General features: G+C 42.9%; 1 protein-coding gene across 44 annotated transcripts in view; it reads right to left on the bottom strand.

The window, feature by feature from the left end:
* Nucleotides 1–27,258, bottom strand: part of Srpk2 (SRSF protein kinase 2) — a 190,075-nt gene that overhangs the window by 104,025 nt on the left and 58,792 nt on the right. For 19 of the 44 annotated variants that reach the window (XM_087656393.1, XM_087656386.1, XM_087656391.1 and 16 more), the window contains 1 exon segment: nt 14,332–14,395. In XM_087656393.1, coding sequence (XP_087512519.1) covers nt 14,332–14,369 — 38 coding nt within the window. In that variant the 5' untranslated portion in view covers nt 14,370–14,395. 44 annotated transcript variants of the gene reach the window in all.

Genomic DNA, 27,258 nt, shown 5'->3' with positions numbered 1-27,258 from the left:
GTCAAGAAAAGCAGGATTTCATTTATGAGACATTTCCAGATTAAAAAGCAAGGCCTTTCCCATGGGAGATTTAAGTTCAGACACCTTAGAGTCAAGTGGATGAGGCAACACCAACAGAAGACACAGGGCCTGTGCTGTCTTGGCATGTTCTGATGCCTCTCAGGACAGTCAAGTTCAGTATTGTTCAAGGAAACAGAGGGCTCTGCTACAGGCGAGAAGTAGAAATGAAGACCACACTCTGGGTTGGAGAACTCCTGAACACACTTTTCATATAGTAATTGAATGCCAATAATACAAAACACCAAATCCAAAAACATCCAAAAATCTGAAATGTTTTACAGGCTGACAATTAGAAAATGTTACACTGTCAAAAACTGTTTCATGTAGGAAATAATAACATATTAATTACTTTTAACAGGTTGTATAAAGTCTACATGAAACAAAATGAACTTCATATTTGGGTCCCATGACAAAAATGTGTATATATAAATATTGCAAAACCAAAAATATCTGGTTGCAAGATTGCAAAGAACTGATACTCAAATTGAAGATAACATTTCCAAGGCCATTTCTTTAGTAATTCAGTTTTTTTTTTCTATAGACAAATATTTTCTTTACAGACAAAATGGCAAGGAATTCTGTGTTGTAAAATATGGATGGGATTTTTGCTATCTGTGTGTAATCTGCATGCATGTGAATGTATGCATTTGTAATGTGAGAGCATATGAGCAGGCATGGGCATGTCACAAAGTGTGCATGGAAGCCAGAGTCCAACTCTGGGTGTCAGCCCTGCCTTCTGCTCTCTTCAGAGCAGTCTCCTTGCCCTTCACTACTGCCTGTGACAGGCCAGCTGACCTCTGAGTCAAGGGTTGTCTGGTCTCATCATGTCTCCATGCAGGGATGGACAGACGGGATGAAGTACACACACTGGGAGTTCAAATATTTACAGGGGAAGTCTTGTGCGCACTGAGGGGCTCCTCACCCGCATCTTAACTGTCAGCTCTGTCACTGGTAAGGCATTTCCAACCCTCCTGATGCCACCGGAGGATGAGCACAGTACAGCACTGAAGACTGGCGGGCGGGGGAGAAAGGCTTATTGACTAACATGAGGGAAAAAGAAAGACCAAGAAAAAAAATTAATTACTCCGTTGTTAGAACCTTGGGATTTACTATTGTCACAACAGTTAAAGTTGACCCTTAAGTTTTCAGAGTAGTGGGAAAAAGTTGGAAACTGACTTCTCAGAGCAGGGAAGGGGAACTTGTACATGGAGAAGAGACCCCAAGAGAAGGAAGATGAGGGACAGAGGATAATGAGAGGGAAAGAGGGAGAAACAAAGTCAGGAGATGAGGGAGTCAGAGAGGGTAAGGGAACAGGGAAAAGAGAAGACCGGCTTGAGTTGGCTTGTACAGCTGTGAGTTGGAAGAGGGACAGCACTGTCACCCAGGCACCTCCACGAATTTGACAATGTAAGCACCCACACAAGTGTCGGTTTCATCAGTGCCACAGACAAGCTTGTCTTACCATTCAACAAAGGGGAGCTATCAGGCTTCGCCTTATACATGTAACAGAAACCTTTTAGAACCCTGAGTTTGGAGTTGAAGAGATGGCTCAGTGGTGAGAGCACTTGCTGCTCTTCAGAGGACCTGGGTTTAAGTGACTGCCAACACTCGACAGCAGCTCACAACTCTCGCTAACTCCAGTTCCATAGGACCTAATGCCTTCTTCTGGAACACACAGTTAGTTACCAGGCATACACACGGCATGTAAACAGACACACAAATGTGACTTCCATACATGTAAAATAAGATAATAATGAGTACGGCTTACATTGATTCCAGGTATTTACTTAACACTGTCTTACTGCATGGCATTTCAAAGATTAATAAAAAATATTATTTAAAACTTGATTTGCCAAACTATCATGATGCACTGATGCAAAGTCTTTTCTATAAGCTAAGATAGCATGAACATGTTATCTGAAAAATGAGGAAACCTTTAAGGTCCTCTATATAATCTCGGCTCCCTGAGCAGGCATGAGCAGCACGACGATTCCACAGCTATGATAAGTGGGGCTCCATCCTTGTCACTCACTATTAAATCCGCACAGAAGCTCTAGGTAAGATCGATAATTACTTTGCTTTTCTTCCAAAGCCAGTTGGAAGGCCACATAGACACTACCCTACGACTGTGTAGCAAGAATAAACTGAAGTTACTTTCTCTTCAGTGTGTGAGTGGGTAGGTAGGTGAGGTTTGGACACGAGACTATGATCTATCTATGAATCTTTATCTCATTAATCAACTTTACAGTTGAGGTCTGTATTATTATATCTTTGCCAGCAAATTTAATGTTAAGAAATCCAGGGGTTGGGGATTTAGCTCAGTGGTAGAGCACTTGCCTAGCAAGCACAAAGCCCTGGGTTCAGTCCCCAGCTCTGAAAAAAAGAAAAAAGAAAAAAAAAAAAAAAAATCCAATACATTCTGTTTTCAGCTGGCCAAACAGCCCGAAGAGGAGCTGCATTCTGAGGACGCCATGTGGGACGCTAACCCGAAGGAAGCAGCACTCGGGCTCTCCTAAGAAATCTCAAAAATCATCTATCAGAAACCAAGTCTTAGTGACTGGCATGTCCTGTCCATTACTAGTGTGACTTCCACCCATACAGTGTGATGTGTCAGGACAGAGAGCAATGAGTCAGACAAAGGACAGTCAGGGACAGCCAGTCCTTCCTAATTGAAAACTGCACAGAGAAGGTAACCAGCAGTGGCGGTGCCTGTGTGTAACCTCAACCCTTGAAGAGGGACGATCATGAGGCTAAGCCAGTTTGAGCTACAACATAAGTTTAAGTCCAGCCTGGGCTACACAGAGAGAAGAAGTGGGGGAAGGGGGAAAGAAGGACAAAGAGAAGGGAGCAAGAGACCTCACCATGACGACCATCTGTGTTGAAGGCCTTGCCATATGTCCGAAATTAAAAGTGTGGACATAACTTCTTGAAATGCTTTCAACCGTGGCAGCCATCTTCCAGTAACTCACCAAAATGACGAACACAAAGGGAAAGAAAGAGGAGGGGCACTCACTTACGTTCTTTAGTCACATGGAGTTGTTCCTTCGGCCACATACATGTGCTCTACAAGAAGAGTGATATTGTAGACATCAAGGGAACGGGCAGTGTTCAAAAAGGAATGCCCCATAAATGTTACCACAGCAAAACCGGAAGAGTCTACGACGTCACCCAGCATGCCATGGGCATCATTGTAAACAAACAAGTTAAGGGCAAGATTCTGGCCAAGAGGATCAATGTGTGGATTGAGCACATCAAGCACTTGAAAGCAGAGACAGCTTCCTGAAGCAGGTGAAGGAGAACGGTCAGAAGGAAAAAGAAGCCAAAGAGAAGGGCAGCTGGGTTCAGCTGAAGCACCAGCCTGCGCCACCCAGAGAAGCGCACTTTGTGAGGACTAAGGGAAAGGAGCCTGAGCTGCTGGAGCCCATTTCATACTGATTCACAGCCTAATGGACACAAAGGAAATAAAGGGTCCTACTGAAAAACCAAATGCTTTATAAATGTAAGACTCGCTAGCACAAACACAATGCCCACATTTTTCTCATTGGCTAGGTGCTTCATTGACAGCTGACAACACTGGGTACAGTAAGGACACCACTAAGGACACCTCAGACAGTTCACATACGCATGACTCAACACATGACTGCTACTGAGGTCGGTTACACTGACTATGCTTTACGTACAGTCTTTCTAGAGCGACATCTACACCATTTAGGGCATTCATTGATGTCGCTATTCCACCCAAGAGCAAAGTTCTAGAACTCTCCAATGAGGGTGTGCAGGATCCTGCTGTGTACCGCCAGAGACAATGTACGGCGTCCTCTTCTGAAGGACAACTTAGTATTACAAACTAGCATTGCAATAATCCTACACCTACACCAACAGCAATAATCAAAGAGATGACAGCCATCACCTGTGCTCAGCACAACAGCCTTCCAAAATCACACTACATGGGCTGCAAAGATGGCCCCGTGGTTAAGGGCACTTTCTGCTCTTCCAAAGGTCCCATCTGTTCTTAGCACCCACATCACACAGCCCACAACTGACTGAAAATCCAGCTTTACGAGCTCCTACTTCCTCTCTGGCCTCTGCAGGCACAGGCAGGCACACACACACACACACACACACACACACACACACACACACACACACACAAGACACACACACACACGATACACAGACCACACGAGATACACACACAGACCCAAAATTTAAAGATATATATTTTAAGACAGAATTTCCTTTTTAATATTTATTTTCTAAGTGTGTGCGTGTGTGAGTGGCTGCAGGTACCAGCAGAGGCTGAGGCACCAAGCCCCTGAGTTATGGTAGTTATGACCTACCTGACATGAGTGCTGGGACTCAAACTCAAACCCTCTGGAAGCACAACATATGCTGCCAATCACTGAAGCATCTGCTACGCCAAAGAAAGGATAAAGCTTTAAAAAAATTAAATATTCTTTATAAATATAAAAAATGTATAAAGACAGTGAATGAGCTCCAAGTGTCACTCAATGCTGTTTGCTGTTGGCAAAGGTGCTTCTGCTAACATATATATGTGATTTTTAACTGACAGGAAAGCCTCGCGATCTTAGAATATAGTTCTCGGCAGCAGTTGCCAGGGTCAGCATGCCTGAAATGTTATAAAAACCTGGAAATCTACCCTTGGAATGAAAATAACTTAGCCACACAGCTTTAATCCTAGAACTTGGGAAACAAAGGCAGGCAGATCTGAGTTTAAGGCCACCCTGGTCTACAAAGTGAGTTCCAGGACAGCCAGGGCTACAGAGAGAACCCCAATCTCAAAAAGAGATAAAAGAAAATGACTTGACCTGCACACCTTCTACCTACGGATGATGCGTAGTGCTCACAGGACTTGGAACTGTTTCAGCCTGCAGACCTGGGTCACTGACTGTCTCTCTCTCTCTCTCTCTCTCTCTCTCTCTCTCTCTCTCTCTCTCACACACACACACACACACACACACACACACACACACACACACACACACAAACGTACACACTGGTTTACCATGATCTGTACATGAGTGTCAAATGCTCTCTCCCTGAAGAAATTTAACATAAAAATCCAAAAATTAAAAAAAAAAAAAGTAAAAGTACTGCTGGTCAGTTACGGTACAACTTTTAAGCCCAGCACCCGGGAGGCAGAGGCAGGAGAATCTCTGTGAGTTCTACGCCAGCCTGGACTACAGAGCTAATCTTAGGACAGCTGAATCTACAAAAAGAAATCCTGTCTCAAAAAAGTAAAATAAATGCATACTACATGCACACATACTACTTACATGTACACACACACACACACACACATACATACACACTGACACACACATACACATACACACTGACACACACATACACATACACACTGACACACATACAGACACTCACACACACACACACTCACACACGCACACTCACACACGCACACACACAGATAAAATTAAAGGCAGAAAAGCTCAAGCGCCTCCACAGGACCAGGAGTCCTCAGGTGCTGTGGCCTAGATAAGCAGATATTTGTACCCATTTGCCATATACACCTCTAATCTTTTAAAATACTTTGTCCAGAAATGTGATTTTATGGCAGGAGAAACAGCTCAGTAGTTAGGAGCACTGGCTGCTTTTCCAGAGGACCGAGGTTCAATTCCCAGCACTTACGTGGCAGCTCATAACCAGCTGCAGCTGCAGTGCCAGAGGACCTAACACACCTCGGGGGCACTGCTCACATGTGGAACTCAAACATATGTGTAGGCAAAACACCCATACACATAAAGATAATCAAAACATAAAATGTTAGAAAACGGTTTTTGAAAAATTAAATGCAATTACTAGTTACATGTAGTACTTTTAAAGACTGTCCAGGGCCACCCATTGCAGTACCATCCATGATACAGTGCTCAGCACTGAGTGCCCAAGGGAAAACCAATCATGGACAAGCACTCACTAACATCACCTTCTATCTAAATGGTATACATCAGTATTCTGTGGAAATTCTACAATTTCCTGCTGCCTTTGGGGTATGCAGATTTCTGAATCATTTAGTGACTGGTTCAGAGCAAGTGAACACTGGATGAACAGATAGTTGATACAATCTATACCAATTAGACCTGACTTTTTTTCTCCAGCCCATGCTACATAAAGAACCTGCCACAACATCACTCTGAAGGATGGTCACTAAGTAGTGGCTTCTCTGTCACTGCTGTTTGCACTATGACAGATACTGAGCACAGTGTGTTCAAAACTGCTCCTGGTTAAGTCAGATAACTTACCAATTAAGAGAAGACTCATGATGGGCGCTTGGTGTCACAGCCTGAAGCAAGAGGATCTCAAGTTCCAGGCTACTCTTGCTTACATAGAAAGACCTCAGTCTCAAGAACAATACTGAGGGCTGGAGAGGTGGCTCAGCGGTTAAGAGCACTGACTGCTCTTCCAGAAGTTCTGAGTTCAATTCCCAGCAACCACATGGTGGCTCACAACCATCTGTAATGGGATCTGATGCCCTCTTCTGGTGTGTCTGAAGACAGCTACAGTGTATTCATGTACCATGTACATAAAATAAATAAATATTTCTTTTTTTTTTTTTTTTTTTTTTTTTTGGAGCTGAGGACCGAACCCAGGACCTTGCGCTTGCTAGGCAAGCGCTCTACCACTGAGCTGAATCCCCAACCCCAATATTTCTTTAAAGAACAAAACTGAGCCAGGAAGGGGGGTAGCTCCATGAGGGAAGTGCTTGCTGTGCAGGTCTAACGACCTCAGTTTGACCCCAGAACATACGAAATAGTGGAAGAGAACAGGGCATCACGCTGTCTTCTGACCGCCATATATTCACCATGGCACAACAGCACCACATGTGCACATCATGCACACACACACACACACACACACACACACGCACACGCACACACGCACACGCTATCTTTGTAATGAATAAAGAACACAGAGAAGGTTCTGAGAGAAAAGGAAACGGTTCGGCAGAAAGATGGTAACTAGCTGGTACCTAGGACTTGGTAACAAACGCTTGGTAAAGCAGAGCCTCAGTTTTCACTCTATGAGCCTTGCCGTTGAGCCTCACTGTCACAGTGAGGCTGGGGCTTGGGCTGTGCTCTCTCATGCAGGAGAGACTAGACAACTGTGACACCACGTCTTAGGATGAGACCCACTTGCTCCATTTCTGGTGGGAATAGAAAATTTTCTTTTGAAAAAAAAAATAGGATTTAGAATACCATTAAATGTGATACAGCCTGTATTTTACTTCAATTAAGTGTAAACAAAATGGCAAGATATTAAGTAACCATTAGTACTGTGTAAACTATGTGACCAAAAAGAACAGATGGCATCAAAACACTGACACTGTGGGGAAATGTTTGGTTTAGTGTTACTTTGGGCGTGCAGAAATAGAAAGCATTCAGATTTATTTTAATTTCTATTTCACATTAAAATAAATGTAAGCGATTAGGGATTTAGAGCGCTTGCCTAGCAAGCGCAAGGCCCTAGGTTCGGTCCTCAGCTCCGAAAAACAAAATGTAAAAAATGTAATAAACTAATGAGACAAAAACCTAACATTTGTATACTTGATAGTTTATAAGAGTTAATATAAACTACTCGTGGCTATAATTTAATCTATGCCTGTGGCAAAGAATACATTATATTGAAAATCTTCCTACAAAGTTCTTAATTTATAAACTGCAAATTCTTCACATACAATCACAGGTTGAGTCTAGAACACGGTGCTCACAGCCCAGGCCAGAGAAGACCTGGGTTATCCTGAGAACCATGGCAAACAGGTGAGGAGCAGAACAGCCCTCCCAAACAGATCTGGGTTTGAAATGGTTTGTACAGTCTATGATGTGAACAACCTTCCTTACATCAGAAACCACACAGAATCAAGGTTTACGTTGATAACGAATATAACAGTGCGGGAAGGGAAGCAAAGGGCAGCTCAGATAAATGCCTGCTTTTTTTTTTTTTTTTAAACCAGAAATTACATGGCCAGACTACACTTTTACATTGGTTCAAGAAAATTTTAAAAGTAAGTACAACTTAAAAAGTTAACAGTTTAAAAGGTATAAATATGTCACAAGACGGACTCATCCCCCCAGGTCCCCAAAGCAGGCTCTTTCTTACATGATTTACAAGGTAAGCTTTTAAGAGGATTTACCTGAGTAATGATTCTGCTATGGAAAACAAATCTGAAAGCTAAAGTTAACAAACATGCATGCCCTCTAGGACCTATTAAAGATGATAATCGGTGGGAAACAGTGCCTCAGAGGATGGGCCCTGTGACTGGCTGCATTATAACACCTACCCTGGGCAACACCTCCCACAGCTGCTTATAAACCTAGAATCAATAAAAATGTGGAGAGGTTCACTTACCAACTGCATGCATGCAAATGCTCATATCGGCACTATTCCTTCCTAACCAAATAGCCACAAACAAGAAACACCCCTAACACCCATCCGCGGGTGAAATGGATAGACGGAGACCCAAGATACAAATATTGGAGTGCAGAGACCAGATACATGAACACATGTGTAACACTGGAAGACCAGACAAAGGACACCCATGGAACTGGGAGGGGGTAGGATCATGTCTCCTGTCTTTATTCACCTTGGTTTTGGGGGACAGAGCCAGAGGTCCCACACATGCCAAGCACATGCCTTCCCACTGAGGCATAGCTTCCTTTCCTCACCGCCCTTCTCTAATCCCCCCCACATATCACTTCCCTTACTACTACACTTAACTTCTGAATGCCGTCTCCACTGCATTCTGCTCAAGGGTCCCTGCAGGGAGGGCCACACAGAACATTTTCAACCCCTCAGTTCTTCAAGCCCAGAAGTCTAGTGCTTATGCAGTGCTCCACATCCTTATGCACTGCTCCACATCCTTATGCAGTGCTCCACATCCTTATGCACTGCTCCACATCCTTATGCACTGCTCCACATCCTTATGCAGTGCTCCCCATTCTTATGCACTGCTCCCCATTCTTATGCGATGCTCCACATCCTTATGCACTGCTCCCCATTCTTAAGCGGTGCTCCACATCCTTATGCGGTGCTCCACATCCTTAGTTCACACCTGCCAAATGTCTGTTTTCAGATGTAAGCTTTCAAACTGCTCCCAGAGTTCTCTGTCCAAGCAAACGAAGCTCACTGCTTTCATTCTACAAGTCTGAGAGGAGGCTCTCCCACTCCTGCTTAATTCATCTCTCACACACAAAACACAAGCAGAAAGGGGCAAACCATACAATCTACTAGTGGAGGCTTTATCAAAAATCTCAAAGGATGTTGTACCATGTATTTAATGCCATCATATGAGCATCATACATTTTCCAACATCCAATTTGGCTTCCTGTAACCAAGCATGGAGTTTTTTGTTTTTTGGGTTTTGTTTTCTCCCCCCCCCGCCCCAGGGTTTCTATTTATACAGTATTCAAACAGAAACTGAATAGCCATATGCAAAAATGAAATCAAATCCTTATAAACTTCTAAATCCTTACATCAATATTAAAACCCAAAATGGATCTGAGTCTGACATCAGCCTGGTCTACAAAAGTGGGTTTCAGGACAGCCAGAGCTACAGAGGAACCCTGCCTCAAAAAACAAAACAAACACAAAACAGGAGGAAGAATATATAACTTCTTAAAAATAAGCATAGTACAAAATCTAAGTGGACCAGGCTTGGTAAAGATCATAATGTGTGATACAACATTATAAACTAAACTTTAAACACACACACACAACTGTGTTTCATATGGTTTGTAAAATCCCATTATCTTCAATAAAAATACTAATATAAATACTAAACATAAATTAAAATAAGTACTCAGCCACCTCTGACTCAATCTACCATCCAGAAAGAAAAGTCTATATCCTGTCAAGAGAGAAAGTAAGAAGGCAGTATCAGTGTAGGGCCAGGGAAGGGGAAAGTGCAATCGTCAGTGATGGCTGGGAGACATCAGTGAGGACGGAAAGGAAGCTGTGACTGTGTCCACCCTCACTGATCAGACCATGGCGCACAGCCTAGACGAAGAGCACGCCCTGCTCTGCACCCCTGCCATCAAACACCCCCCTCGCTATTTGTCAGGGTGCCTGTGTGCTCTAGAATAAGAAAGACACACGTGCACAAGCTGTATACATGGCATGTCCTTGTCCAGAGGTAGGGACAACATGCCATCCTGTCGCTTCTCAGCAAGGCTACTTATTCAGCACTGGTAACACAGGCCACAGGATACTGTGCATGACTTCTCTCCCTGATTTCTCCACTCATGATTAAGGTAACTAGTACTATGGACTCGGTGTTTGCTGATTACTAGGATGCTACGGAGACCCTCTTTACAACATTAAAAATGTTGTACTGAAGTACAATGAGCTTGTCCTTTTAAGTCTTGCCCTGAGGAAACGTAAATCCCCACTAGAGCACTCAGTGACTACAGGCTCATTCTGCTCTCCCTCCCTCGACCTATTAAGAAGCAGTATCTGCTTCGATTCCCAGCACCAACAAGCAAGCCACCATCAGGAGAAATGATGCCTAGGTTGGTTAGTAAGTAACTGCTACCGGTTTCCTAGCCATGATCACTATTCCTCCTCCTCACCCCGTGTTCCATCCCACAACCTCCGGAAGTGCTACAGTAAGGCAAAAGAGGTAAAGAGGAAAAGGTAAGTTTTGCCATTAATTATTCAGTTTGCTTTACTACACTAAACGGGAGTGAACAAAACACCATGTCTAGGCAGCGTCATTACCACGCTAACACACCAACATGCTCACCACGCTAACACACCAACGTGCTAACACACCAACGTGCTCACTCATTTGCAAGCACTCAATCCGACGAAAGACACACTTGCAGTGGGGTTTATTCCTGGACCCTCCCGAGGACTCTCATGCAGCAGAGGCCCCCTCCTAACTGGCTACAAGACACATCACCTGTTTTAAAGGTATCATTCACTCAGTAACATTCTCTGCTGTTACTCTTTAAAGAAGTAAGCGGAACATTTTTTTCTCTCTTCAAGACACAACATCTAAAACTAAACTGTAGCTAGGTTGAGCTGCATTAATTCTGGTCTCTGAGCGGGCCTTCCAAAATGGGGCATGTACATGGGCTACACATCTCTTCTACTGAGGTCCATTCTTATGGGTCTCCACCATTTTATCTAAGCTAAATGTATTAAAACTATTCTCAAGAGCTATTGTGATCTGTTAGTAGTCTCCATTATAATTTTACTTTGGACTAATTAATTTTATTTTCAAGGAAGAAGTCCTCAAAAGTCTATAAAATTAAGCTTAGTTTTTATAATGCTTTTCCTAGTTTAGGAAAGTATATCAACGACAACAAAATCCAGCCAATATAGCTTTTTCCCACATAATGGGTTAAAAATGTAAGAAGAAAGGGTTACTAAAAACACCCCAGCACAGATTCCACACTTACTACACTCCGTATTCAGAAACACTGCCCTTGCCAAGAGCACTCACTCTTACAAGACCCTCTTAGAACACTACAGGGACAGGGTACAGGAGTGATCCCTTCTGGTGACACAGCTTCTCCCTCTATGGAAAAAGAAACCAGGCTGCTCTGCCCCACCTCCCGACAGGCATCTGGAGCCTTGCCAAAACCTAGGAAAATCTCAACGATCTTAAGCTACTGTGAAAAAAACTGTAACCCATTTATTTTTCTCTTTTTTTTTAAACCAAGTCATTTTTTAAGAGTTCAAATAAAGTATTTTAGAAGTATAATAACTGGCTAACACTAATTGAAAAATGTGATGAGTGCTATCATGACACTACAAGGTATTACATCCACATCCTGGATAAGACATCGGTATTAGATAATTTTTTTTAAAAAAAATCTTTATTTGTTATATACATTGTAGCTATCTTCAGACACACCAGAAAAGGGCATCAGATCTCATTACAGATGGTTGTAAGCCACCATGTGGTTGCTGGGATTTGAACTCAGGACCTTTGGAAGAGCAGTCGGTGCTCTTAACCACTGAGCCATCTCTCCAGCCCCCTTTTTTTTAATAGGCTTTTTTTTTTTTTTTTTGGAGCTGAGGACCGAACCCAGGGCCTTGGGCTTGCTAGGCAAGCACTCTACCACTGAGCTAAATCCCCAACCCCTAGATAATTTTTACACTTGAGATTATTCTTTTACGGGTTTTTTTTTTAATTAGCAATTCTCAACCCATAAGTCACTAGCCCTTTTCACAGGGTCACCCAAGACCATGAGAAAACACAGATATTTACATTATACTTTGTAACAGTAGCAAGATTAATGTTATGCAACATTAAGTAGCAAAAATAATGTTATGGTTGGGGGTCTTGAGGAACTGTATTGAAGGGGGCAGCATTAGAGTTGAGAACCACTGCTTCAAATAAATTAAAAAATCAAACAATACAGCTTTTAATGAAATGGAGAGAAAAGGCACATTTTGTTTTAATATATTTAAATTAATTAAACATTTTATGCTTACAAAGTTTTTAATTGATGCATAAATCATACTCATCACCTCAGTGAGACTATCACACCTGCTTAATACAACTCAGGCACCTACTAAAACCAGCAAGGCAGGCTGCACAAAGTCACCGTCAACAACACTTGTCTCAAAACTTTGTAGTTATGACAACAGGTGCTCTCTTCTCTTTCAAATAACCACATAGCCTAAGTAAAATCATGGAAACACTGTAGAGCACGTTTTCATAGACTGAGTTTTAGTCAGAGAAAAAGTTAACTTGTTTTTAAGAGAGAGCGATCTTCTGTATTCCCCCATCAGTTTACCAATAAAAACTCACGCTACCCGGGAAGGATGCATAATTATGTGGTCATCTCATTAAGTACAGTGCTAGTAGCAAACTCTCCCTCTGTAGCTGATGCTTAGCCGGCTCTCAGCGCACTCCCTTGTCTACGTTCCCATCCGCAGCAGCTTTCTGCAGGATACTCCCCAAGCTGAAGGCCCCTTTTGTAGCCCAGCAAACAGAATGAGTGAAATCAGGTGGCTAGCCACAAACCAGAAGTTACAAGGGTCAAGAAAAAAAGCACAAAACCTCTTAGTTACCTTTTAGTTTCAGTCTCTACAGAATGTAGTTACATCCTCACGTGTAACCAAAGTTGTAACAGAAGCTCTTCACCTAATAACACTAAGAAGTCGGAGTCACCTCTTTCCCTGCAGAGCTGGCCTCCTGAAACTAGCACACATTCTGCCTCAGATGATCAGCTAGTTTCTAGTTTGGTTTTAACAATATTTTTCCTGTATTGTTTCTTTACCACCAACTTAATTTTCCACGTTATTTTCCTAAATTTTCAATCTACGAACAACAATGCTGAAAAATTAGCCGTAGAAAAGATAAATCAATATGGCTTAAATACAGTTGTCAACATTAACTATAAATTGGTAAGATAGGGAAAAGGAAAAGGTAACCATCAACTGTCTGCCTGAGAACCTCAATCTCAAACACTCTGAATACATACTGTATACTCACAATTTCAATAAACACAAGTGAACACAGAATTTACTTATCAAAATACGGAACTTTAGTCTCATTTCTTACAGCAGATATTTTTATCTTAATTTTGCTTATGAGGCAAAACGGTAATTTTCATGAAACATCTCGTTACAGGTATAATCCTAAGAATGACAGATAAAATAACTGCTTTAAAAATACTTGTGAGTCATTTTGTCCTTACCTGCAGGCGTGAACCATCACTGCATGCAGGGACTCTTCCCTGGCAGACACTTGAAGAAACATCAGATCTCTTTTTCAGATGTGACTAATCTGTGGGTTTGCATTCCTAAGCTACGTACAAATGGCACTCCCTTTGTTCATTAAAAATATATATAGACTTATTACAGGGAAAAAAATCAACTGTTTAAGCTAGATATTTACAAATAACCTTGGGAATTCTATATACCAGCAACCTCAGAATACAAGAACAAAAATCTCATTACGTCCTTTAAAAAGCAAGATTTTTTTTTTTTTTTTGGTTAAATTATTTTTTAAGCTTTCAGCAGCTGCCACACTTGAGCCAGCGATCTGCTGTGTTATGGTGCGCATGCTGCAGCTGATTAGACTGACTGTTTTTCTAAAAAAATCAATTTCCCCTCGCAAAGCAGAACGGCTTGCCCAAATACACATCTTCAATCCAGCACAACGCCAGCATGCAGTACAACACGTTCCATAGCAAACTTGACAAGGGAAAGGTAAGTCCTGTTTGTTTCTTGGCAATGTTGCCCCATTAATTGTTCATGCAAGAGATGTAGCTGTACCTTTCTGAAGAGGACGACTTCTCAGAGTTAACTGACATCAGCAGCTCAATCTTCTGCTTGATTTCTGGAAAAATCAGAAAATATTCACAACCAAGATTGCCCGCCCTTGCTTACAAGCCTTATATCAAGAGATTTTTCTTCCCTAATCCCTTTTGTTCAGAATGAGGCCACAGGATTCACAGTACTTCTGTCCGGGCTGGGATTCAATGGTGCTGTAAAGGGACGGCGCTCCAGAGCACAGGCCTTGCTAAGCTATGCACATGACTGTTTATGAAAGCAGGAAGCACCACTTCCTTTAAGCAGAGGGGTGTCCTTTTTTTTTTAAGGTAGAACTACCCGGGTTTTATTAAAAGGTTTCAAATTGAACAAATTACAACACAAACATGAAATGCTAACAGCTAAACGCAATATACTAAATAATTTGAGAAGCCTAAATTACAATGTTTCAATCTGCAATGAACAGATATGCAACCCCTGGCTGCTTCTATTTGATTGGCCCTAAAAAATATGGCTCAGTGAATCATTTCTGTCACTTAAGAATGAAATATTAAGCCAAAACCTCAACTCAATGATTAAAATGTTATAATTTCCTGATTGTTTTTAATCAAATTTAACATCGGTCCCTAATGTTCTCAGAAAGACTTCTTTACACCTCAGTTTCCCCTCCTCCTTCACAGAACACAGTGAACAGCAACACCCAGGTACCGTGCAGAGAGGATATTCTTGTCCTTTTAGGAAGGACTGGCAACGCCACCTACATCAGAAATTTAAGTGCAACTTCAATTTAATTAAAAGATGGTTGTTGGAACCAAGTTAGGTAGGAGAAGAACTTACAGGCCAGAGTGAAAAGAGCACAGCAAAGGCAAAAGACACGGTAAATATAGCGAGCTGCCTTAAACCACACCAGCAACTTAGTATCTCCACTGAGTAACCCCGGTGTTCTCACTTCGTGGGAAAGGCTCTTTTGTCTGTTCTTAAAAAGTATTTTCACTCTATTTTTTTAATTACAATATACATTTGTAATAAAAAGTCCACATACTAAAATTAAAACTGTTATCACTGGAAACCTGTAAGATGTCAGAATTTCAAAGCAGACCTCAATAATGTCGGGGGTGGGAGGGTAAGCATGCACACATGCACGCATATTTCCTAGAAACAAAACAATGGTTTAAAATGCTGACTACAGCAACAGAGTTAAAATATGAAAAAAACGTAAGGAAAAAATAAAAGTAGGAAAGTTCTCTCCCAGTGTTAAGGGATTTTCCTAATTTAAGCATATATCCTCATCCCATAGACATAATAAAATTAAACTGCTAGAATAATAAAACTTACCTTGAGAATTCTGAGGTAAATTACAGGGCCCAGCGCAGGGGCTACAGGGAAACTGTTTTAGTAAAGGCTCCCCTCATTTCAAAAGAGAAACATCTCTGCATGGGACTTAGAAACACTTCACTTTCAAAAACCATGGGCTCTTCAGGAAACTGCCCATACTCTCTAAAGCCTCTATTTCCTCATCTATAAAATGGGGATAAGTATTTCTACTTGTGGAGAATTAATTAAATAATCCACGCAAAGCCCAGGCGAGTCAGGCATGGCATGTGGGGACCCTGGGAGCCTGTTCCCACCGGCTAACACAGCCCTTCTCCCCTTGATGCACACTTACTGAAGGACCCAACGAGGCACAGGCTGTCCGCCTTACTGCTGCTTCCACAATTTTAAGCCCACTTTCTTGCCCCGAGCATCATCAGTGTCGCCATGTGCTTTAATCAGCGTGCTACTGTAAGTGGAAGCTCACTCCACACCCCAAGCACGCTACGCTTTTTGACTGGATGTTTCAGAATGAGATTGTGCTTGAACCACCATTATTGCAAAAAGAGTCTCTTTAAGTTCTTACTTTACTATGTCTAGATAAAACCTGAGGTAAACACCATGTTAAGGCAGTGGAGCCGCACAGCCTGTCGCAGTGATGCAGGAAGGATGTCCATGTTCTCTCCAAACCATCACGTTTGTTTAGTTCCGGAAACAGTGAGCGATTCCGGAAGAATTTTATACCCACTGTCAGTGTCACTCCTTGGGAGGCCTACATGCCTTCCCTTCTATAACATTACCATTGCTAGGCCTGGTTACCTTTTAAAAATCCCCGAAACAGCTCGGCACCGTGATGGCTGCCTTTAACTTGGGAAGCAGAGGCAGGCAGATCTCAGTGGGTTCAAGGGCAGCCTGGTCTACAGGGCAAGTTTCTAGGCCTGTTATATAGAAAACCCTGTTGAGGGGAGAGGGGGTGAAGTAAGGATGTTCAAACAGGAGGAGCGTCAGAAACGTTATATCTTTTGTACAGTTAGGTGGTTCCTTTCACTCAGTCTTCTGAATGACAGAGAAGGCCTCCTCACCCAACTGTCATTTGTTAGTTAATTTTTACCAGCTTTCCTGTCCTGCTTCGCAACAGTGCTCCTCATGCCTTTCTAAACTTTAATTTCATCTATAAAATGGTTGAAAAAATCCAATCTGCTTTTACCGTCACCGTTACCACACTATGCCCCACTCCACCCCACCACTTGGCTCCCTGGTTCCCACAAACAGCAGCCGTACAACCAACCCTGCAGAAACCTATTCCTCCATCAGTCTCCATTTGTATTTCTTTTTTTTTTTTAATATGTATTTATTATGTATACAGTGTTGTGCCTGCATGTCTGCCTGCAGGCCAGAAGAGGGCATCAGATCTCATTACAGATGGCTGTGAGCCACCATGTGGTTGCTGGGAATTGAACTCAGGACCTCTGGAAGAGCAGTCGGTGCTCTTAACCTCTGAGCCATCTCTCCAGCCCTCCATTTGTATTTCTATACCAACAGTTTTTGTTTTTAAAGTTCATCAACCTAGGGCCCGGCTTGATGGCTGAACAGACAAAGGCACCTACCATTAAAGTTGACTACCTGAGTTCAACCCTCAGGGCCCACATAGTGGAAGGAGAGAACAAATTCCTAGAACTTCCTCTCAAACTTCCAACTACACACAAACCATGGCATATGCAGAACGCTACAAATACAAAATGGACAAATGAAAATATAATTGCAAAAACTTTTTAAAAAGTCCGTCAACCGACTGTTTTCCTTCGGGTTTATCTGTATCCCTGTTAATCTGTCTTCCACGTGCTGCACTCGACAGTGCTACAATCAGATCCTTCCGCCTCCGAGCCTCTAACTCAGCCTCTGGCATGGCCCATAACTCTGTCTCTACTCACACCATAAAGGATGCTTCTTTACAGAGAAAGTATGTGCTTATTTTAGTTTCTACACAAAATTTAGGGGGATGTAAGTCTTGTCCATTCTCCAAAGCAGTGGGGTCAGACACTGTTTATTCTTTAACTGCTTTTATGTATGTAATTCTCTGCAACTGTAGGTCTTTCATGGGATTATCCTTACCCACACTATTCTTATATATTGAGGATACCTACAGAACCTGTATCATTCATCAAACACGTCTATACCCTATGGGGCACTATTAATAACCATATATGAACTGTAACCCAACCTGTACATTCTCCAATCTCCCCAGACAGTTTCCACTGAATTGTCACCAAATGTGCACGATATCTAAAAGTGGACTCGGCAACTCCGTGGCCCCATGTCTACTTTATCTAGGCCTGGAGACTGCCATCTCCCACTCCCGCCCACACCACAGGCCTTCACAGTCGAGCTCCAGGAACAACAGGACCAGTCATCTTCCAAGCCACCAATGTTTGAAGACTCTCAAATGCACCCCACTGTCTCTCTTAGGAAGAATTCCCACATTCTCCCTTTTAGACAGGCTATCCTCTCAACGTACTAAGTTCTGATGGTCTGCCTTCTCTCCCACACCTTCTCACGCTGTTTGCTTTCCTTAAAACATCACGGGACAGTTCATCTCTCACCTACGTAACTCACTAGCTTGTTTGTTTTGTTTTTCTCTCTCTTTTCTCCTCCCCCCTCTCTGGGAGGGAGAGAGAAGGGGGAGGGGGAGGAGGGGAGAGAGAAAGGCCTTGTCTGTCCTGAAGTCTATAGACGACCAGGCTGGCCTCAAACTCACAGAGATTCCCCTCCAGAGTGCTGGAATTAAAGATGTGTGTCACCACACCCAGCCCAATAACTCATTTTTTCACTCTGGACCACAAACTCCTCCCAAACGTATCTTCCAAGATAGAATTAATCTCTTTTGTGTCTCTATACTTGAACACACTGTGACCAGAAACCAACCAAAAAAACCCACAAGGGAAACCAAAGATGATTCCTAATAACAGCAGCCACAGAAGATGTGACTGTGAGACGCCGCTCCTGATTTCATTACAAACCTAGCATGAGGCCCTTAACCTTGGTGACACAGTAAGTTAGGAATATAGCACTTCCTAGATTCCAACAAAAACTTTCTTTTACTTGACAAATCCTTTACATAGCCATCTGTACACCTGGTTTTACTTGAGGTATGTTTTTATTTTATGTATATGGTATTTTACCTGGATGTCTGTGCACTGTGCTTATGCCTACACATGCCAGAAGAGAATCCCTGGGGTTGATGGTCCACACTACTGTTAGCTGCCATGTGGGTGCGGGGAAGTAAACCCAGAACCTCTGGAAAAGCAGAGTTGGCTGCTGAGCCTTCTCCAGCCGCGTAAGAACTATTTTTAAAAATTAGTTGCCGGTGCTGGAGAGATGGCTCATGAGGTTAAGAGCACTGGCTGCTCCTCCAGAGGACCCAGGTTCAATTCCCAGCACCCACATGGCAGCTCGAAACCGTTTGTAATTCCAGGTACAGGGAATTCATATATCCAGGCAAAACATCAATGCACATAAAACAAAAATGAATCACAAAAAATGAACTGCTGCCTTATATTTGTGTGGAGCCATGCTGTGTTTCCATCCTTCAGACCATAGGGCGGTAAGGATATACCGAGTCTAAACCTAAAGGTGACTTGGTGGTAAAACTGCTTGTGCCACACAAGCCTGAAGGCCGGAACTCAATCCTGGGATTAGCAGGAGAGGACCAAACTCCTAAAAGGTTTCCTCTGACACACAAGCCTGAGTATACAGACATATAAACATACAGGCACACACAATAAAATAAATTTCTAAAATTAAATATTGAGGAAGAGTAATAAAGTCTGGAAAGTGCTAACAAAAAAAAAAAAAAAAAGATTCCCACAAGTCTAGGCATACTAAGCATCCATGATAGGGAGTCCATGTGGTCTCACTCCTGAGAAGCAACAGGAGTTAATGGTTGCCAGGCTGGAGCCACTGTGTCACTGCCTTAATCAAGTAAATAATCCCTCACTCATGCTCATGCAAACCCCAAAAAGACATGAAAGTAGGAAGGAGACTTAGAAGGAGCATAATCAAAATAAATAATAAAACTGTGAAATAATTTTTAAATGTTTAAAATTTTTAAAAATGTATATTCATCTCATGACTCTGCCCCAGAAGGCAGCGAGGCTCTGAAAGTTAGTTCCCGTTACCAGGTGCTCAGAGGCAGTTCCCCCCCCCCCCCGCCCCCCACTGACACACTCTCTCCAACGATGGGCTTTCCTATCTCCCTGACTCCACTTCCGTTTCTGCAAGCAGTACAACTGCCTCTGTTTCACAGACTGTGCTGATCTACTCTCCCTGTGCTCAGCTTGGGCCTAGGAGTCTCTGAAGGTCTACAGGGCAGACCTGCAGTAGCTTTGCTGGTGCCATGCTCACACTGATGCTACTCCCTTTCAAGGCTAGGCCCTTACTTGAAATTGAAGGAGACATAGAAGAGACTCTTCACAAAGGTACCAAGTAAACCCAGCCCTCTGAATTATGAGAAAGCTGAGGCCTGCTTAACTAGCCAGCGCTTGAGAGGCCAAAGCCTTAGGAGGGGGTGGAGGGAGGGGCCAATACTATTCTGACTATCATGACTATCTGTCATGATAATACAAGAAAAAACAACCTTGGGGTTGGGGATTTAGCTCAGTGGTAGAGTGCTCCCCTAGCAAGCCCTGGGTTCTGTCCTCAGATCTGGGGGGAAAAAAAAAAAAACCTTAAGGCAAAATTTGTACTAATACAAAGAGAATAAGTGATGAACTGAGCAGAGAAACAACCATCCTTAGTTACAACTGACCTCCATCCACTCTCCAAACCAGGACAACGCAAATCCAGAGCAATGCAGAAACAATCTGCAAATGACAGCGAATTCATAAACAGACAGAGAACACAGCTACTGAGCTACAATCCCAAGGAAAACCCTGAGAAGAGACCGAGGTTAGAAGGTTTTAACAATCAACAACATGGAAAGCACCAGGAATAAATTACTCGTCACACACTAAACACCAGAAACAATAAGGTCCTTCTGCAGTTTGCAGATGCTCTTCAGCACGAGCTCTTACCATCCAAAAGACATCCAGTAAAGTGTGTGTCAGGGAATTTTACTTCCACTCTTGCCCTGTCCTCTCCTCCTGCTCCCCCTCTCTCCCCATTTCCCTCCCAACCTCTCTCCACAAGCTCATAGCCAGCCTATACTCCCCTCCCTCTTTCTCTCTCTCCTACCCTCTCAACTCCCTTCCCTCTGCCCTGAATAAACTATTCTCTACTATTAAAAAAAAAAAAAAAGAAAAGAAAAGAAAAAAGAAACTTTATTTTCCGGTTGTAACCTAAAATTTGTATCCCAGCTCCATGCCACCACACCCCCAACCCCCAAAAAAACCAACAAGGCAGAGAAGTGTGGAAATGGTTAGAGGCACATCCGGCCTCCACATCTGCATACTCACAATCCTGATCACATAGAGCTGTATTACTCCACAAGATGATGGTACTTTTATTCTAAACCTAAATGAAACAGGAATGAGGGGCAGTGGGGGCAGGAGGGAGTACCTCACCCTTGTTAGGTCTCTTTGGTTGACTGTTTTAAAACTATCATGCTTTCTGTTTGTGTTTGGTGGTGTGAATGCCAAGGTGTGCGTGCCTATGGAGGTCACAGGACCCCGTGCAGAAGTTGCCTCGCTTCTTTTACCATGTGGGTAAATAAACTCAGGTAATAAACTCAGGGCTCAGTGAGCAGTGAGCACCTTTACCAGTGGCCATCCTGCTGGCCACTGACTGTTTTTATAAGCATCTGCAGCTTCATCATCATCATCAAGGGGGACTCAGGTGTTCGGCTGTGATTGGTTCTGTCTTTCTACTGTGGGTTCCAAGCACTGAGTCCAAGTCAGCAGGCTGGCATGGAAGCTCTTTACCCCAGACGGCCGTCTGGCGGCCCGAGGCCTCCTCATTTCTGAGGAAGAATTTCCAAAGCAGATGCTGTGCCACTCATCATTCATTAGCGAAAGCTTTTTCCTTCTGACACGACTTTTGTTGTTGAAGACAGTTTATATAGTCCAGGCTAGCCTTTAGTTAGTGTGTAGCCAAGTACAGAGATTACAGAGTATGTAGTCCAGGCTAGCCTTCAGTCAGTGTGTAGCCAAGTACAGAGATTACAGAGTATGTAGTCCAAGCTAGCCTTCAGTCAGTGTGTAGCCAAGTACAGAGATTACAGATAATGTAGTCCAGGCTAGCCTTCAATCAGTGTGTAGCCAAGTACGGAGATTACAGAGTATGTAGTCCAGGCTAGCCTTCAGTCAGTGTGTAGCCAAGTACAGAGATTACAGAGTGTAAGAGCCATGCGCAGCCTTGTATAAGTAGGAGAAATGGCTGGCATTAAAGATTTTCGTGCTGCTTTTTGAAAAGTGAGTCTAGCCACATCAAATGTTAACCCCTAACCTTCACACCCCCAAGAAAGAAGATGTGGTTGTAAGAAGTAAACAGGGGGAAAAGACACTGCCCAGCTAAATGCTGCACAGGTAACGTAAAAAGTTGCCCTTCCTGGGTCAGCTCACTTCAGTGTACAAGGACAGAGACGGTAAGATGGGTGCTGCCTGCACTGGGCTTCACTGCCCCTGCTCTTAGTTAGCATTGAGGTGTAAGGAATCTAATCCTTGAAAACAGCTACAGGTTTCACACCACAGCCAAAGTCATGAATAGTTAATCGTCTCTCACTAGCTCTCCTCTGGACAAAGGCATCTGGCTCTGCTGGTTAAGACACAAGTTCTCTGATAACTGGGATCTCTTACACTCAGGCTGACAGCAAAGATGGCCAAGTTGAAACCAAGTTTAACACACTCTCTGCACTACTCACACAAAACGTATTAATTGTGAAGTTTTGACATGATACAGTCTTAGAACTACTCAGAAGAATGTATTATTTTAATGAAGTTCTTTTGCAATAGATGTTAAACAACTAAGATTATTCTTAATCTTCTCTAACACCATGACTACAAAGACGTAAACTACGTCTTAGCTACAATCTTTGCATAGAAAGAACTATGGGCTATTAATTTATCTTAGCGGTGCAAGGCTGTGGTGTAGCATAAGACTATAGAGTCAAGGTCCACAAAAAAATAAAAATAGATAAATAACGGGGGGGGGGGGCAGAGAGAAGGGACAAAACTCACCAAAGCAGTAAACACCCACTTCCAACAGTCTTATTAAGCCAAAACCACTCATTATCTCAAACAGAAACACTCCTCTAACAGGTGACAGCATTGTTACAGAAAGGCATTTATCTATATGTTACACTTGTAATAAAACAAATCCTATCAAAATAAGCTGCCTTTAATCCCAGCCCTCAGGGTACAGAGGCAGGTAGATCACTGTGAATTAGAGGCCACACTGCATAATCAAGTTCCAGGTCAGCCAGAGCTATATGGCATCTCAAAAATGGAGTGGGGGTGGGGTGGGGGAACCTTGCTTAAGAGAATAAGGAGGAACAATTAATTAAGTGCTCATAACCGGCAATTCCCATTAACTTTCATATTTTAGGGAAGGAACACGACACTGTAAGTTTTCCATCCAAGTACTACCAAGCTATATATGACCCTATATGGGTGGCGGACCATTGTCACAACCACAAAGCCATTTTCATGAGCTCACTGAATCCTCTTAAGCAACTGCACAAGTGAGACTGCTTTCTTGAGTTTCTTTTTTATTCTTGCTTTTTTTTTTTTTTTCCCGGAGCTGGGGACCGAACCCAGGGCCTTGTGTTTGCTAGGCAAGCACTCTACCACTGAGCTAAATCCCCAACCCCTTCTTTTTTATTCTTTCAGATGGTCCCATGTAACCCAGGAGCCCAGGCTCATCTCAACTCCCTATTTAGTCAAGGCTTTCCTTGAACCCCTGACTCTCCCTTCTATACTTCCCAAGTGATGGGGTCACAGGCATGTGTACAAACAGTATATTCTTAGTATAATTCCCATTTAATATGAAACTCTGTGGCCGGAAGAAACTTGTTCAATATTCTAGACAAACAACTCCATCATAACAGCCTCAGAAGAATAGGGGTGCATTGCTACTCTTGCAAAAGACCTCCGTTTAGTTCGTAGTAATTCGGTGGCAGCTCACAGCTACCTGGACTTTTCATAAGCTCACTGAATTCCAGTCCCTCAGTAGCCAGTGCCCTCCTCTGGTCTGCATGGCCTCTGGACACAAGTGGTCCACTTAACACATGAAGAGAAAGCACTCATACGAGCATTTTAAAAAAAGCCAAACATGATGCATGCTTTCATCCTCAACAATTAGGAAGCTGAGGCAGGTGGATTTCTGTGACTTCAGGGATAGCCTGGTCGACATAGCAAGTGCCAGGCCAGCCAAGGCCATATATAGTGACACCTGCCTCAAAACAAACAACAACAACAACACGGACTGCTTAGTAACAATCCAACCAAGAAGGGGCAGCTGTATGCTGAAAACTGTCAAACATGTTCTGAAGAAATCAAGGCCCCCAAATCAAAAGATCTGGTCACAGAGTAAATGATTCCACTAAGGCGCCAGGGCTGGAAAGGTGGGATAGTAGGTAAGGGAGCTGCTGCCAGGCCGCACCATCCACCCTTTGTCTCTAAAACCAACCTGGTAGGAGAGAACTGATCTCAAGCTGTGCTCTGACCACCATGCTACACACGTGTGTACCCGTGTGAGCATGCACACACATGTGCAAACACAAAATCTCAGTGCGGGAAAAACACTAAAGGCAGGAATACTACTCCCATTTATCAAAAATTCAATGTAATTCCTACCAAAGTTCAAGTTACCAATTTTATCAGAAATAAATAGCTAAGTCTTAATCTCATATGTGAAAATACACGGGACAATGACTAACCAAAATTTAAAAAAGAAAGAAGAAACCAAGTTAATACAAAACTATAGTGAGGAAACTAAGAGAGCACACACAAGCAGTGCTCTGAGTCCATGAAATAGACCTGATACCAGAAAAATTTTAGTACAATCAACCAGTTTCCCACAAAGACACCAAGATCATTCAATGGGAAAACAGGTTTTCTTAACAAAAGGTGTTAAACAAGTGGAGAGTGGCATGTAAAAAAAAGTGCAGGTAAGTTCCTAGTTCACACTAAAAAATTACCTAAAAATGGACCTGCAAGATGGCTGCCTGGGTGAGGTGTTTCTAGGAGGCACCACCTCCTGCAGGACAGCAGAAGAGCTGTCCTGGCTTCCACACACGTGCAGCACATGTGCCTGCACACGGCACTCCTAACGTGCTCACACTTACACTCTTTCCTTGTGACTGGAGCACATCACTGAGCTTACTAAACCTGCACCTTGTGTTCCCAGACAAAAAGCCCGGAAGGGCAGACTACTTCCCAGATGAGCAGTTAAGCATCATTTCGAGCCAAGAGAGCAGCATCATTGTGGCAGCAACACAGACCTTCTTGGGACCATGCACAGGGCTGAGAGCTGAGATGGTGACCATGCAGAGACGGTGACCGCTCAATTACATCCATGACTTGCTTCAATTCTTCCTCTCCTCAGTCCTAAAAAAATGCATCCATACCAAAGAAACTCTCTCCCTGCTTCTCACTATTACTGGCCTCTTAGGGAAGCGGTCAGATGAAGTTTACAGGCCTGCAGGATCCCAATCGTACTTTACAAACTCTACTTTTCCCAGGGCATGGTTGTGCATGCCTTTAATGCCAGCACTCAGGAGGTAAAGGGAGGTGACTCTGAGACCAGAGTGGTCTACATAGTTGAATTCCAGGAGAGCCAGCAGAGCTAGAGAGAAACTTTGGAGGGAGGTGGGAGGGAGAGAGGGAGTGAGGGAGGGAGGGAATACCACAGGTGAGGCCTTCAAGATGATTCAGCCAGGAAAGGTATTTTCAGCCAAGTCTGGTATTTTATAGTTTGATCCCTGAAACTCATACACCTGAGAGAACCGACTCTGACAAACCGTCTTCTGACCTCCACACAGCAAGCACTGTGGCATGTATATGCACACATGCATGCACATACAATAAGTCAATCAACGTAATTCTTTAAAAAAAAAAGTTAGGTGGCAAACACTTATACTCCCATCACTTGAAAGGTAGAGGAGAGCATCCCAAGTTCATGGACATCTTCAATTAAACAGTGAGTTCCAGGCCAGCCTCAGGGGTAAGGGACCAAGCTGCACAGTAGAGGGAAGAAACAGCACATATATCAACTGATGAAGGATGGTTATAAATGTGATACATATGTACATATATGTATAAAATCAAATACACACAGAACAGAAAGGGTGTGATTACATGCTACCACATAAACCTTGAAAGCACTGTCCCAAGTAGAAACATTCATCTAGACAAAGTGTTAGCGTGATCTTTGCATTACAAAGGAGTTTCTGCTAAAATAAGGAGGTTTATTTTTGAGGGATGAAAATATTCTCAAGTTATATAATGTAATGATTGTACGACACTGGGAATAGCTTTTTTAAAACTACTAAAGTATAGTTTTAAAAAATAACAAGTCATTTTAAATTTTCTCAATTAAAACAATAAAACATAGATTCCATAGCAAATGTGGGCAGTTAAGAGAATAAAAAGCCAGAGGCCTAGATCCATGGCTGCAGAGAAAGGATGGCTCTGCTCTAACTGAGGAAAGGGAGTGGAGTCCAGAGAAGGAAGGCTCCACCCTGTGAGGAGGTTACAACAAAAGAATGCCCAGGCATTCTGTGGACAATCAAGAGTTAACAAAGCAGAGCTAGGGGTGTAGCTCAGAAGAGTGCCTGTCAGATAGAAACCCAGCAAGGCAAAAACAGAGTGGTGGCACCACTAACTAGGACTCACAAGTTCAAGACCAGCCTGGGCTAACATGAGACTCTAGAGAGTGAGAGAGCAAGACAGAGACTGACTGGTAAAGTAGTTCTTTCCTGGCCTCTCACATGGCAGATGTAATGTAACAAACTATAGTCAGTCCTAAAAGATTCAACAAATGAAAAAAACTCAACACAAAGTTTTCATTGTATGTCATGTTTGAAGAAAAATATTAAACTTTATAGAGCTATTTATAAAGCCTGTCTATTTACCAAGATTCATTTTATGTCACTGCACTCACACAGAACTCCTCAGGGACTTCACCAATTATCACTTCTCTCACTTGTAAATCCTAAAACTCTCACCTCACACATCAGTGGCCCCTTCTATAAAAACCTTCCTCAGCAGCAATAGTAAAAACAACTTCCACAGCTTTGCTGCTTTTACAAGATATTACTAAGTACCACAAATACCTCAGCCAACAGTCTGCTTTGTTGTCCTGTTGGCTGTGGAGTCTGGCGTCTGAAGCAAATTGATGAATGGCATGAAACTCATCCTGCCTTGGTCCCCAAAATGCTGGGACTACAGATAAATACCCCCACACACAGACACACACACAGACACACACACATACACACACACAGACACACACACATATATACAGATACACACAGACACACACACATACATTCACACACACGCAGCAGAGCTGATGGCTCCCCATTGTCGTCATCTTCAGCCTTGCGTTAAGTTGGGTTCCAGTCACATAAAAAACAGCATTTTAGGCAGATATGGCTAAGACAGACAGGTCTTTGACAATTTTGTA

This window comes from Rattus norvegicus, chromosome 4, assembly GCF_021556685.1.
Source record: "Rattus norvegicus strain SHRSP/BbbUtx chromosome 4, alternate assembly SHRSP_T2T, whole genome shotgun sequence".
NCBI classification, from domain to species: domain Eukaryota; kingdom Metazoa; phylum Chordata; class Mammalia; order Rodentia; family Muridae; genus Rattus; species Rattus norvegicus.
Note: the sequence above shows the minus strand (reverse complement) of the source record. Positions and strands in the feature narration are given on the sequence as shown.